The sequence below is a fragment of the Osmerus eperlanus genome, chromosome 3 (assembly GCF_963692335.1).
Source record: "Osmerus eperlanus chromosome 3, fOsmEpe2.1, whole genome shotgun sequence".
Classification (NCBI taxonomy): Eukaryota; Metazoa; Chordata; class Actinopteri; order Osmeriformes; family Osmeridae; genus Osmerus; species Osmerus eperlanus.
Genome location: NC_085020.1, coordinates 15,213,363 through 15,229,345, shown reverse-complemented (window position 1 = coordinate 15,229,345; position 15,983 = coordinate 15,213,363). Strand labels below are relative to the sequence as shown.

Sequence of the window (15,983 nt, the reverse complement as noted above, 5' to 3'; positions counted from 1 at the left end):
GATTGCACGACTTATAACAACGGCATATCAAGTAATTAAGGAGGAACGAGGAACGAGGTGAGCCAGCCACTCGCCTCGTTCCCCCGGGCTATTGAACTGCAGCAGAAGAATGGTGTCGACTTGGGTACTTAGTATCATACTGATGAAATGCTATGGAAGCTTTTATATATTAGCATTGAGGGACCAGAGGTTTCAGTTTCAGCCAGACAGAGTTGTGCAGAGATGGCTGTCAGCAGGGAAGAGAGCACGTCATGTTTGAGGTTAAAAGTCAATTGTTTTGCTGACTATGACCTTTTAGTTTTTTATCACTAGAAATGTGATTTCATTTTTGTTCTTTATATATCCAGGATGTGTTTAATAAATGGTTAAACATGTGAACAGAATAACATAACTTATAAGTCTTTGGTTTTGTTGTAACAATTATAAATTACAACTTTTGGAGGGGGGGCCAGTAAAAATTGTCTTGGGGCCAGTAAGTTTCAAACCCACTGGCCCGGTTTGGCCAGTGGCATGTTGAGCCCTGCTAGTATATAAGAAACCTTTTTTACCACCAGAAGCAAAATCACTTGTTGGAACATGCAGAAAGTGTGAGTTTGCCCCAAGGTATTGATAAAAAGCAAGATTTACTTGACAACTTTATGCTGAGTGAAGGGAAAAAGTTGAGGAAAATACTTATTTTGCTACTACTACGGATCTGTGGTCTATCGTCTTAATTATTGTTATTGAATGGAAATATAAATATCGATAATATCTTACCCATATCGCCCAGCCCTACTGGGTTGTTTGACAAATCTTGAGATATAGGTAAATGTTACCTACCAATTGCATGGTTCAGAATGTATTCCTCGCGGAAGAAATCCTGTGCGAGAGGATCTCCAACCTTTCCTGCTTCTGTGACAGCTAGGAGACAAATAACATCCTAATTCAGCAGAACACTCAGAGACTCATTAACATTTAGTGCTAGTACAGTGCTCATGATACCTGTGCCCACGATGCAGCCAGTGATTAAGATGTTGGATAGTTGATCAAACAGTTGCATTAGAGACATTACCGCGCATCCACATAGTAAATTAAAACATTACTGAATCTAGCATAAAATTCACTTATCTACATTCTTGCTGTTAGTTAGCTAGCCAGCTTTTCATCCAGAAAGAAAACCCTTTGAAAATAGCTATACAACTATCATGCTGTAGCTAGGGATGCGTATTGATAAGATTTTAACGATTCCGACTCCTTATCGATTCGATTCCTTATCGATTCTCTTATCGATTCTCCCCTCTACATTACATTTACATTTAGTCATTTAGCAGACGCTCTTATCCAGAGCGACTTACAGTAAGTACAGGGACATTCCCCCTGAGGCAAGTAGGGTGAAGTGCCTTGCCCAAGCACACAACGTCATTTTGCACAGCCGGGAATCGAACCGGTAACCTTCAGATTACTAGCCCGACTCCCTTACCGCTCAGCCACCTGACTCCCTCTACAGCCAACTAGATCTGTGCGTCCTGCACCCCCCCACACACACACTCGTTCTAAACAAATTTCTCAAACTGGCTTTGACTGGCTCTGAAATGAGCTAATACCTACCACCTCTAGGCCTCTTCAGGCCTCTGTTTTCAAAACAAAATCTAGTCAGAGATAGAAACTTTCAGTTTCCTTGTGTTCAAGCTTCTATTACTCAACACCAGTAGGACTTACAGGGGTCCTAACAACAGGGGAAATAACTTCAGGGTCACCTTTCAAAAGAGACCATTTACATGCATGTACTCCAAATGGTTCAACAACAGCTTTCAATGTACTTTGGGTATGTTGTTTAGGCGTTTTCAGGCACATTTAACAGGACTATTAAAAGGTTAAACAATTAAAATGCTAAGTTTAATAATGGATTAAAAATCGATATGCTCAGTTTAATAATGCGACACGCGAACGTTTGTTGATAACACACGCCGCCCTGATAACGTGAAATGATCAATAAGATCCTAATGGGAGACGAATGCCGGAGCTAAAATGTATGCTTCAAACGACGGGACAGAAGATGACTAGATCGACTACACACAATAACGGCAAATTGCTTCACACAGTAACAAGTGGTTGTGATCACTTTTGAGCAGTTTAGCTCTACCTTAGATAGTTAGAGATGAAGCGCGAACGTTAGCTGCGCTGCTGCATGCATCGAACACATGACGTTCCAGTAACTTCATTCCATGCTGTGTGTTCAAATGCTTCTTGATATTTGTAGTATTTCCTCCCTTCGACAAAATAGACTTTTTACACGCGTTACAAGTGGCGTTGTTGTCATTTTGTCGTGTGAAATACAACCAAACTTTAGAACGCTTCTTCCTAGTTGCCATGTTTGCTGCAGTCTGTCTTCGCGCATGCGTGCGCGAACTTTTATAGTTTATTCAGACAGACATTCGCGTGTCCCATTATTAAACTGAGCATATCGATTTTTAATCCATTATTAAACTTAGCATTTTAATTGTTTAATGGCACAGAGAATCGTTAACAGAATCGTTAAGGAATTTTGCTAACGATTCCAAGGAATCGATTCACTGGGAACCAGTTCTAAACAAGAACCGGTTCTCGATACCCATCCCTAAATAGCACCCTGTTCAATATCAATATTGTTGTCCATTTCCAAAACCTGCAGATCCATAGCAAGGGTTCAGTTAGTCTAAACGCAATAAAGTCAATCCAAGAAAGCGCAAACGATAGGATCAGTTGGAAACAGCGCAAACGAGTTCAATCCAGGACAGCACCGAAAGTAGGTCAAAAAGTCACGTGATACGCCACAACAAGCGAACGCGCAGAGTTCCAATATATTCCAGGGCTTGCGCCTTTGTAGTTATTCTCCGTTGTCCAGGCGATGATCTGCGGTGCTCAGGCTCCAGTAGGCTATCCTTAGCATAGCCTTTAGCAGCCCCACGTCCTGGCTCCAAACCACAGCTCCATACAACGGCTCACGCACAGGTCCCACGTTTCCACATCTTCCAAGGCCATCTGAGTTTCATGCATAGTCCAATCGACAGGGTTTTGACATTATAACAGCCAGCCTAATGCTGCGCTATTGCAGTGTTGCCCCAGGCTCCGGTACGACGCGCTAGGCGGCTATTGTTTTACCTGTTGCTCGTCTTGTTTTCAATGAGTCCAAAAGCCGGCTAAAGAGATCAATCCTTTATTCCAGGGATTGGTGCAAACTAGGGATGGGACGTATGGCACTGACGCATCGATGCTTGTGTCGCAAAACCAATACGCACAGTTTCTAAAAAGTGTTTTGGAGCTTGTATCAAATTACTAAACCATGTGATAGATGACGTTCAATGCTTCAAACGTCACAAACTGGTTCGAAGTTTTGCCGCTCTTCTGAACCAGAGCCATAGAAGGAACGAAGCCACCGCTTCTTGTTAAAGACAAATCTCACATTGCCAGAGAAGCAGCACCAGGCATCGCTCGAGTTTCTTCCATCAGTCATTATTATTTAGCCAAATCCGTATTGTAATAATTATAAATCCGTGCACTTGAGTGTTGTGTTATTTTATTGAAATGAAACGTAACATGATAGGACTAGGTAGGTCTATACAGTGCCCAGAAAACAAATGTTGATGATTCGTCAACATTGTCAACAGTAATAATAATTAGTAAAAAATAAAGTCCCTCCAGTTCACAATAGGCCTACATATCACAAATGTTAAGAATAAGAAAAAATCTGTGTAATCTAGTTTAATTGATATAAAAACCGTATCGTATAAAGTCCGTCCAACAAGCGTCAACAGGTAACGGCTTTTTCGGTGGTGTAGCTGGTTAAAGCGTTGTACGACAACGTATTGATAATGCGAGGCTGGTTACCCGAGTTCGCGCCCCAGTGCAGGGAACCTCGGAAGATATTCTTTAACTTTTACTGTGAGAAAATTATATAATTTTAACGGCCTTCAGATGTATCACAACATTTTAATGTGTGAGCACTAATATCAGATAAAAATGAACACATGTAGCCTTAATTAAAATATTAAATAACGTAGGGTAGTCTACCGTCGGAGACAACCACTACGCCTCATTCAGCCAGTTTAAACAGCTGCTATATGACGCTGTTCATTTTCAATGCGCCGATAGTTCGGCTCTTTGGGCCGGCACAATCCGGAAGAAACCACCAAAGCTTCACAAGGCATCGTTCGCCCATCCCTAGTGCAAACAAAACATCCATAAACATGAGTAACTGTTACAAAACTCTGCCACAACCGGTCAAAACCATTTGCCCTTCCGGGGTCAACACCTCCCACTACCCGTCTCCCCCTGCCTCATATAGCGGGGCCAAACAGCGCCACCTAGTGTACAGCATTAGCCATTACACCACAATACAATTACATATTTGTCTCTTACATGCTATTTCCCAGCACCACACAGAGCCACTCGCGAGGAGCGAATAGGTAAATTCATGCAAATGTAGTTGATGTCAGTGGATCTACTGTACTCATCAACAGGCGATCAGGTGTAAATAACAAAGGCAATGTTGCGCGAACTTTAGTCGCAAATGAATCAAACTTTTGAGGCGACGAGCAAGAAGCTCATTGCCTGTATGTATGAAAACCGCTTCATCTCGTGGGTACTTTTTTTGTTTTATGGAATATATAGCCTAATTATATTTTTATATATATATATATATATATTACCATTGTATACCATTGTTTTGGAGGGGCAGAGCGCCCCCCTCAAATGACCTCCCACTCCCTTTATAAAAGTTTGACGAACGTCAATATAAAGGGTATAAAGGGAGTGGGAGGTCATTTGTGGGAGGTCATTTGAGGGGGGCGCTCTGCCCCTCCAAAACAATGGTAGGGGAAACACTGAATTTGAGCCAGGTTCAAGTAGTCAAGATAGTTGTGGGTGCACCCTATTCTTAAGCAGCCCAAGAGGTAGAACATGGATCAAATCAATCCACCATGGCAAATAGCAACGTTCACGGCCACGTGACCTCTCCCTGAAAATATTATCTCTTTAAACCCATAGACTGTATATAAAGAATGGACGTAGTCATCGTGACTTTACCCATTGGTTTGTGAAAGGACGTTTTGAAGCCTCAATTGTTGTACTTCCTGACCATATTTGGACGATAGGGTGAAGTTGTGGGTGAGAAGGGCAGGTCCATGGGCGGGTCTGACAGAGAAGCCGCCTAAGAAGAAGGGAATCTAGTTAATGTCACCATAATGAATTGTGGACAATTTTCAGGGACTTTGTATTTCATGAGAGAAGTTGGTGATTTTTTAATGAGAGTCAATTGGAGCCTGAGTTTTTTGGAGCCAGCCCCTGGTGACCATCAGCGGTATTGCACTTCCGCATTGGCATTCCGCATTTTTCAGCCCCGGAAGTTGCCCCTTGTTTAAACCGAGTACTGACTGGTCCCTCATCCACCACCTCATCAAAATACAGTTAAACGCCATAATTGACAAATGATATGGCGTGAGGTCCTTTTTTCTAGACTTGTACTTCATTGATTCTAAAAACCATACACCCACTAAACACATCGAAATACCATTAGTCAATAAATTAACCAATAATTATTTACATGATTTTTGTATCGGGAAAATGCATAGAAGCATGGATTATGGTTAGTTTTTTCAATTGTACTGTTAACTATTTATATAGCTATGATCATTCTATAGGGGTAATTTATGTCAAGACATATTTTATGTCGCATCAGCCTAAACATTTGATAACACAAACTAAGAATAACATATGCTATGTAGGTTTATTTTATTTTGAAACAATTTTTCATTGTTGTTTAAGGTATTTAATGTTTTATTTACTCAAGTTAATTTTCTATAAAACATACATTTTGAACTGATAGAGGTTAATAAAGTAAAATATGGCATTACGCCATAAAGTCTTCCCATTGGGTCAGTGTTATAGGAACTTCTGGTTAAGCAACAAGATGGACGATGCCTGACAGCCTGCCCCAGACCAGGCTGGTTTCACAGCATAAGTTGCCATAGTTAGTGAGCTTGAACTACATTGAACTGGCTTTATGGAACCGAATCAACTGGAGATGAGTCCAACTAACTCACATAAGACTGTCTTATTCAGTAAACTCGCTTTATGGAACAGGGCTCCGGGGTAAAATGTATCAAACTGTGTAAATTAATCCGTAAAAGTATGTTTAGAGAGAAAACATACGAAGGAGTGAAATAGCCTTAAATTTTCCTGTGGGATTTTGAAGAGAAAAAATACTGGGTGATAAAACATATCAAGGAAAAGTGAAGAAAGCAGGGTCCTGGAATTTGATAGAGTGCGAAGACACCATTCTAGCCACTAGCTTCTAGTGTTAAAGGGTACATTGTGTAGCTAGCTAATGTTTATTTAGCAAGTTTCACAGAAATCTGTAAAAAATATCTAGGCAGCGTATTGGATTGGACCCTATTGCATGGTATCCATTCTGGCTCCGCTTCAGCAAAAGATGGATGACGATGATGACGATACATGTTATTCACGCCCAGTAATCCCTTAACCAATGAGATGTGCTTTTAGCTTATGTTGTCACGAGTATCTGGCAGTTTTCAGAAATAAAATCGGTGATTGAACAATTGTTTCCATATTTGAATGGTCTGGCAGAAAAGTCAGAGTACGTATAAGTTAGGACAATTTTTACACAGGATCGCCCAATGTCTTCCTTTTGATGCAATGTTTCAACGATGTGAGGTTGCCAGAAAGCCTATCACCATTACCTTTTGCACTAAGGGAAATTAGAAGAGAACTCTGTTTAATTTTACACTTCATTACATTTTACATTTAGTCATTTAGCAGACGCCCTTATCCAGAGCGACTTACAGTAAGTACAGGGACATTCCCCCGAGTCAAGTAGGGTGAAGTGCCTTGCCCAAGGACACAACGTCATTTTTCACGGCCGGGAATCGAACTGGCAACCTTCTGATTACTAGCCCGATTCCCTAACCGCTCAGCCACCTGACTTCACTCCTAGTATATTCAAGTGTATATGAGCAGCAACAAATGTATGCTTTTTAATCCATGCAATCTTCATAAATAGGCTAATAAGTTAGCCGTTTGTCCGATTCCCTGGATCAAGACGAGTTCAACGTCATACCCAGTTCTATAGATTTTCTCCTACAATTGTTGTCAAATCTTCTTCAAAATTGCCAGAGACGATCTACAGACTGAGCCTCAAAAGTTATCATATGGATTTTTTATTTTCAAAATCGTTTGTCCAGTACAGCATATCAAATTTGGCAACTAAGCCTTCAAAAAAGAAGTGAGGTCATATCTCATACTTTTTTTGCTGCATTGACACCAAACTTGGTATAGGGATTCGGAATCGTGTTTTAGACATTAAAAAAAGGTTGTTTCGATTCCCTTTTAGATTTTATAAACCGTTTGTCCGGTACAGTATCTCAGTAAATCTTTGATGAATTCACACCAAACTTGCGAGGTGTACTCGGAACCCTGTTCTGTGGATGTCTTATAGAGCCCGACCGATAAATAATGAGCAACACAGCTAACCGTGTGGGTAGCGGGCAATTTTTTTTGCCAAAATCCCCTGCAATATTCTTCTGTTGGTATTCACTCTCGTTTTGAGTTGCTTGGTGGATTGGATGATTGCACTCTCCCACAGTAATTAAGAAAAAAACACATATTGGACATTTTTACACTTTATTCATTTTACACTGTCAGGGACCTCAGTAGCGTGTGGAAGATCCATACGCAGCCACAACAGCTTGGCACCCCCTCCTCATGCTGGTCACCAGCCTGGTCACACACTGCTGTGGGATGGCATCCCATTCCTTAACCAGGATTTGTCGCAAGCCAGCCAACATGTTTGCGTTGGTCACTCTGGCACGTACAAGCTGATTCCACTTGAAGCTCAAAACAAGAGTGAATACCAACAGAAGAATATTGCAGGGGATTTTGGCAATTTTTGGGGGGCCGCTACCCACACGGTTAGCTGTGTTGTTCATTCCACGAATGCACGATCCTTAAAAGTTAGGCTACAACTTTGTGCAACCTCGTTGTAAAGGTGACTAATCAGGCTTTGCAACGATATTAAATACAATACCAATTGGTATTATTGAAGGGGAGGAATAATCAACCGAAACGTTTCAGAAATTTTTGAGGAGTTTAGATCTAGAAATAGAAGACATCAGGCTAGCTATGGGTTAGCTATGGGCTAGCTTGCCAGTCCCACCTGTAAAATCCCCCCAAGATCATCCCTAATTAACTATTTTCCCCGACGTTGTAAACACATTTCCGATTAGATGTCCCACGTTTTGATGGTACTATCAGAGCCCATATTAGACATTCTCTTGTACTAGCCTAGTGTTCATTTATAATCGATTTCAATGGTCTCAAAGCGGGCTTTGGTCTGTCGTCTCCCCAACGTGACGTCATGCAATGCATTGTGGGGGAAATAAGAATCATTGCAAAAAGTAGCTAATTCTTTGTATTATATTCCGTTTTGTGACACCCAACAACATCAAATACAATGGATAACAGTTTAAACGTTTATTACCAACAACCAAATAGCGCAAATACTGTGGCTAGCTAGTTAGCCACCGTTAGCTTCACTTTTCTTTTAGATCCTCATTAAGCCTTTTTTTACCTTGGCCCCTTAATTGCTTCTTGCAGCTATATTTCAGAAATGCTATTGTGAGCTATTTTATTGAGTGGGCTGTTATAATATTAGGCAGGAAGTATTAGAAAAGGGGGACTTTGATTTGGAAGGAGGAAGTCGTTGCGAAGAGAGTGGAGACAAAGAATGGCCAGCCGAATCACGAGTCATGGAGCCCAGTAGTCTGTCCATGTCTCGAATTATTATAATTTATAAGCCTTCAAGAATGATCAGTTACACTATTGTGAATTCAATCATCATAACCACCCCCCGCCCATGCCTTCATCTCCTTTTATTAGGCCTATCTTATTATATTAATAAATGGTTAATTCATAAAAGCCTACCATTTGCTAAATATTTGCAAAGTCATACTATGATTAGTTTTGCTCATGTGTGAATATGCAAAATGCATTTATTGTTATGTTTATGCACAACATAAGAATTGCGCTTACCATTCAACACACAAACACCCATGTGAAGCTAATGCACTTCATAGAATTCCATTTTGTAGGGAACCCTTGCGACATCTGCTGATAGAAAGGCGAATTGCAGCCTTTAAGGCAGGGGAGAAAATGGCCGAATGTGCAATTAAACCAAAACATGAGCAATATTAGCCTGGCTCTGCCCTCCTACGTACTTCCGCTCAATTTCGATTTTGCTTCTGTACTAGGTCTGGCCATGAGGTAAGTAAGTCAGATGTCTCCGGTTAATTTTCTACCGGCCAATCAGCGAACAGACGGAGTGGCTGTTGTGCGCTAGTTTGTGTTGTAGTTCCGTAATGGCGGCGGAGAAAGATACGAGCGAAGCCATTCGGCCCGTTGTGGCAACGCTGCCGAATATCCATAAGCTAAAGCCAAAGCAAGAACAAGTTTTGCTGAGTTTTGTTGGTGGCTATGATGTTCAGTTTGATTTTCCAGCTACGGCAGCTAGCTCCGTTACAGTAGTGGTGAAGGAATTGGCTAAGGCGAACGCTAGCGATTGGTTATGGCAGATCAGAGTGGCTCTGGGCAGATCAAATAGTTTTAAACTTCAACAGAGTACCCGCCTACAAGGAAGCCAACGCTTGTCAATGGAGCGAGGCCAGACTCTCTAGACAAATGAAATGTACGAGAGTCTGGTTAGGACCAGGCTAGAGCAACATAGCCTCAAATTAGCTTTCCCCAGTGTGATTTAGAACATTTTTAAATACTGGGTGATAAAACACACATCTAGGAACAGTCAAGAAAGCAAGTCCTGGAATTCGATTGAGTGCAAAGATCCAATTATTTTCTCTCTTCACTGGGGTCAATTGGCGCTTCTAGTGTTAACTCCACCCCCACCATATAGACATCAGCGTTGCACCTGTGCTAGCTAGCTATTGTAGTTACAATACAATCCTTAGCCAACCAAAAAACTTACAATGCATACTTACAATGTACATGTGTACAAACGCACGGCTGTCAAGTTTCTGCATGTTTGGCACAGTACAGCAACAGAAAAACAAAAGAAAACAAACATTATTGCCTACACAGCTAGATGATCACACAATCCCTAAACAGAACCAAAAGCAACAACCTTTTTTGAGCCATAGCCACGGCTCTAGACTGCGACCAAATGGTTGCATTTTGAGAAAAACCTTTGAGACCAAGTATTTTTTACAACTACTCGCACATGTGCGACCTGCACATTTTCGAATCTGACAACCTTGTGACCTGGTGTAGCCAGAACAACTTAGAGCTCAATGCTTTTAAGACAGTGGAGATGGTTGTGGACTTCAGGAAGAACACAGCCCCACTCACCCCCATCACCCTGTGCGACTCCCCAGTCAACACTGTTGAGTCCTTCCGTTTCCTGGGCGCTATCCTCTCCCAGGACCTCAAATGGGAACTGAACATCAGCTCCCTCACCAAGAAAGCGCAACAGAGGATGTACTTCCTACGGCAGCTGAAGAAATTCTACCTGCCAAACACAATGATGGTGCACTTCTACACAGCCATTATTGAGTCCATTCTCACCTCCTCCATCACCATCTGGTATGCCGCTGCCACTGCCAAGGACAAGAGCAGATTTATAACCATTTTATATTTTAGTTTAGATATTTTACATATAGTTTAGTTCTTTAGTATTAGTTATACTTTGTACACTACTTTTATTTAAGAACTGTAAATGTTTATTGTATGCACCTTCATGCCACAGTAAATTCCTTGTTTGTGTGAACTTACATGACGAATAAAGCAAATTCTGATTCTATTACGCAGACTCAGCTCATTAAGGCAGTGGTATGACAACAACACTGGCATTATCACTGCAAAATTTTATAAACCTTTTCTGTATAGTGTTTGTGTATTACATTTGTGTTTAATGTAGGCTCACACTTAATAAAGTTAGAGAAACTCAAAACTGGTCTTTCCCTCATCTGTCCGTATTTTAGTGCTGTGAGTTTGAGAAATGCTCGCGACCAGCTACCTAGATGTTTACACCCCTAACTGTATAGCCATATTCATATGATCGGTATGACATCTGAAAACTGTAAATCAACTACAAGCTAATAAACTGTCCCCGGTAATTAAGTTTTGTGCACCTCATGCTAGCCTCTAACTTAGCTGGCTAACATTAACTATTGCATCTCAACTGCATAACGCAATCTAGCTAATCGAAAAGTCTTACCTTTACAAATGAGCAGTTTCTTAAAAAAAAAAAGCAAATATTCAGCAACTACACTGCCCATTTCTCATCACATTTTTATTCAGATGCGGATTTACAGGTACCGTTTACCTGAAATAAGAAAAGTAAAAACACAGTTGTGAAGTTTTCCCAGCTCTCCTGGCATCTCGCAATGACTTGTGGGATATTAGATATGCTCTCGCTGGCCAACTCACCAACCAATGGCTGTTTATCAATCCACGTTTTTTTCCGTTCTTGTGTTCTTGCGAACTCGTTTGACATCATCTTTCATTGCCCAAGTACGGTTCCAATCCAAAGAACACAAGTCACCAAGAACGCTAAAAATATCCGGAAATGTTCTTGATCCGCCCCTTTTATCGAGGGTGCATCGGATGGTGATTTGGTCAGCGAGAATGTATCTGATTTCCCAGAAGTCATTGCAAGAACACTCGCATCTCAAATCGTTCCCCGTCCTCGCGGCCTTGCAAGACCGTTCTCGCAAGACGCTTGGCAAAAACGTTCTCCTCAAGAACGCAAGTACGTTTTTAGCGTTCTTCAAATTGATAAAACAGCCAATGCATCCTTTATAAAAGGGGCGGATCAAGAACACATCCGGGTATTTTAGGTGTTCTTGGTGACTTCTGTTCTTTGGATTGGAACTATACTTGGGCAATGAAAGATGACGTCAAACAAGTTCGCAAGAACGGAAAAAAATTTGGATTGATAAACAGCCAGCCTGTTACAGCTCACAGCCGGCATATACTACTGTGCAATTAGCAAGCATTTTGTAGAGAAATGAAAACATGTCGTTCCACAACAGTCATTTGCACTCGCACAAATGCTCTTGTAAGGAGTTGGAAAGACAGGAGGTCGGCAAACTTCTCCCTTTTGGCACACAGCTTTGTGCGTCTTAGTCAAGTAGGCCTACAAAGACAATCCTTTTTGAACAGAAAACGTAGCTAGCTACCAACAACGTAGACCAGACCTTAAAAGGTGCAGTGTCCACTTGAACCTATCCAGTGAATTATGTACAAGTAGTCTGCTACACTCCCAAATATGTTTTGAGGTCATACAGATTAAAAAGAGGAAATGCGACCAATATCTAAATTTTGAGCCTTAAAAAATGAGAAATCTAATACGAGTAAGTACTTTTTATTAGAAATTGGCATCTCAATGTGGTCATTTTATTTAAGGTGTACGCCCCAAAATGTTCTGCTGTGGTGGAAATGCTGACGATACTGTGTACTTTGAATAGTCAAGATGCCGGCTTAATACAATTTATTTAGTTTGTACGGTACATTAGCAAACAGACCGCTCTGCGACCAGTCATAAAGCATGTCTCTTCTGTGGTTGGCTTACTCCCTTAAAGAATACAATATAGTGACAGCCGAAACCAGGCCCTGATGTCCAAAGATCCTCTCTAGGTCAGGGAGTCATACACTTCAGTCAGTTAACCAATCCAAAAACCATTAAGTCACCCCAGATTTCATGTCTCCAGATATACTCCCCTGGTTGAACTAATCTCCATCGTATAGATAGAAGGCCATTTAAGATGGTTCACCCATCCTCCAAGGGCAACCTATCCCACAGGGCAGTCAGCACCTTAGGTCAACAGATAGAAGGTCATCTAAAGCCTTCTGCTAACCCTTTACAACCTCTCAACTAGGGATGGGTATCGGTTCCCAGTTAACCGATTCCTTGGAATCGGCAGCCAAATTCTTTAACGATTCTGCTAACGGTTCTCTGTGCCGTTGCGCATGCGCAAACTTTTATAGTTTATTCAGACTGCAGCAAACATGGCAAAGAGGCAGAAGCGTTCTAAAGTTTGGTTGTATTTCACACAACAAAATGACAACAACGCCACTTGTAACGCGGGTAAAAAGTCTATTTCATCGAAGGGAGGAAATACAACAAATATGAAGAAGCAATTGAACACACAGCATGGAATGAAGTTACTGGAATGTCATGTGTTCGATGCATGCAGCAGCGCAACTAACGTTCGCGCTTCATCTCTAACTATCCAAGGTAGAGCTAAACTCCTCAAAAGTGATCACAACCACTTGTCACTGTGTGAAGCAATTTACCTTTATTGTGTATAGTCGATTAAGTTATCTTCTGTCCTGTCGTTTAAAGCATACATTTTAGCTCCGGCATTCGTTTCCCATTATTGATCACTTCACGTTAATTATCGGAGGGCGTGTGTTATCAGCAAACGTTCGCGTTGTCGTGTTAACCCATTATTAAACTGAGCATATTGATTTTTAATCCATTATTAAACTTAGCATTTTAATTGTTTAACAGAATGGCCGATGTTTAACACTGTCATATTATATGATTTCACCTTGGCTGAAAATGGAAGATTCTATAGCTAAGCTAGCGTAGCTAATTGAAGTGTAGAAGAAGAGCAACGGAAAAATGTAAATGTGTATGTATACATACTGTATATGGTGTGCAGCATTATAGAAAATTATATAAAATAAAATAAATGTAAATAAACCCGTTTCTGCTCTTTTTCCCCCCCTTGCCCAATAAGAATCGATAAGAGAATCGATAAGGAATAGAATCGATAAGCAGGAATTGATAAGGAATTGGAATTGTTAAAATCTTATCAATACTCATCCCTACTCTCAACCTTATCCCCCTTTTGACCTGACTTAAACTAGTCTCAGGACGTTAATGAACAAAGGAGCTTACACATTACATAAAAACACATACATTGTACATATGCCCTAAAATTCTTTCACACTGCCTGTGCTCCTTAAATTTTCAGTCGGGGCTACAGTGCACCTAGTAAAAAAAAAGTTAGTCTGGAGCCCTGCTAGCACAATTTGAAGATTGCCGACATGCTCAACTTTTTACCAACGAGTGTCACATATGTTGTTGCTTACCCCTGATGTCTCCACCCGCACAAAATGCCTTTCCACCTGCTCCTTTAATAATGACAATGGCTGCCTCTTCATCTACCTGCCATTTCTGCATGAGACACATTAAAAACAAATGTAAGTATGTGCGATAAGATTTTACATTTACATACAAGATAGAACGTGTATGGTTATTGATGAGTCGGGTTTGCTTTGTTAGTTAATACTCGTGCTCCTAAATGCTCAGTCAAGTATTAAGCTGCCAATAGATGATTCTACAAGCTGAATATGCTAATGCTATGACAGGTCCCCACAGATTCATTTTTTCTAGCTGACCGTCAATGTACCTTAAGAGTACACAATTAAATTTGCATGTGCAATTCATTTTTCAAATGAAATTCTAAACATGTGAAGGGGCATATTGACCACAAAGCTTATGTAAAATAGTCTGAAGCAATATCCAATTTTCCATTTTCTGTTTCTTATGCCTTTCAAAGCATGACACATACTGTCAGTTTTGAGTAATGGAGGAGGTAGTTTGAACATCTGGCCCATGGCTTTGTGGTAAAGTAGTTGGTGTAACCTTCTCACCTTAAGTTGAGGGTAAATCATTCGGATCATAGACAGGTTCAGGGCATTCAGAGCTTTTGGTCGGTTTAGTGTGATTACCCCTGCACTGCCCACCCTCTCAATCAGAACCTCTGGCCCAGCTTGGCTGTGCATCTGTTCCAAAGAAAACAAATACAATTCCAAGTTTAATTATGTCTTCAACAGTGATTAGGCCAGGGGTATTGCACTTTGTTCAAATGCCTGCTACACAGGCGAATACAACAGCGCAATTCTCCCACACCCTCCTATTTTAATTGCACTAATACTTTAGCTTGTATACGTTCTGGAAGAATGCTTACCATGCGACCACGAATTCTCTGTAATATGCAGAAGTAGGTCAGTCTAAAGAGGAGATTTGCAAAATGACAATTTATACATTATCATAGGTAGTTAACTTGTACCTAAACTGTATTGGACTAGGTTGTTCAAGCTAAAGTGACACTGCTTTTACGTAGTTTATCTTTACTTGACGAGCAAGCCAGTTTACAACATCCGGTACTCGGGCTCCCTGATTAGCTAATCGTACAATATGTTTAAGTCTACCGGCTAAAACATACCTGCGGTTAGCATTCAAAATAGTTACTGACATAATGAATTAGGCAATCAATTTGCTATTCGCACATCAAGGTTGATATGTGCTTGAACGGAAGGCTGAATTGAATCTTTTTCTTTGGTGTTGACGTTGGCATCCAAAATGAGGTGCGTGTTACTGCCACCTATCGAATTGGGGTGTCTCTCAAAGAAACTCCAAGGACCTCATTTAAAAAACTGTGTGGAGGATTCACGTTAAAAGGTGTCGCAGGACAAAACAGTTACATATGGAAGGCCATTAGTGCATTTAACGTCTTTGAGCATGTTTATGGAAGACTAAAAGTGCCAGAATTAAAGAAATAAATACACCATTAAATAATTACTTAAATGTGTCATTAATTAATTAATATTGGAATTAAATACATACATTTGTTATTAAATGTGTCATGAATTCATTAAAATACCAATTAATTTAATGTAAAATACATATATAATTATTTCACTATTTAATAAATTATTTCATGGTCCTGTGTTCCCAGTTTAAATGGTACGTTCCCAGTACGTTCCCAGAACGTTCCCGCTGGTGTAAAGGACGTTGCCTTGTAACGTTCCCAGAACATGTTGGTCTCAATGTGGAGTTTTTTAAAGGGTAGGAGGACGTTATTTCGGGGCCTTTCAGGACGTTCTGGGAACGTTTAGGGAACCATTATAGGACATTTCCTCTGTAT

At 40.7% G+C, this 15,983-nt stretch overlaps 1 protein-coding gene across 1 annotated transcript in view; it reads right to left on the bottom strand.

The window, feature by feature from the left end:
* The window catches only part of hibch (3-hydroxyisobutyryl-CoA hydrolase), a 114,701-nt gene extending 99,291 nt beyond the window's left edge, over positions 1-15,410 (bottom strand). The window contains exons 1-5 of the mRNA XM_062457436.1: positions 15,282-15,410; positions 15,024-15,066; positions 14,707-14,838; positions 14,143-14,227; positions 820-900 (exon numbers count right to left, since the gene is read on the bottom strand). Of these exons, the coding sequence (XP_062313420.1) occupies positions 820-900; positions 14,143-14,227; positions 14,707-14,838; positions 15,024-15,066; positions 15,282-15,313 (373 nt within the window). The 5' untranslated portion in view covers positions 15,314-15,410. The remainder of the gene's footprint in view (positions 1-819; positions 901-14,142; positions 14,228-14,706; positions 14,839-15,023; positions 15,067-15,281) is intronic.
* Positions 15,411-15,983: the final 573 nt, after the last annotated feature.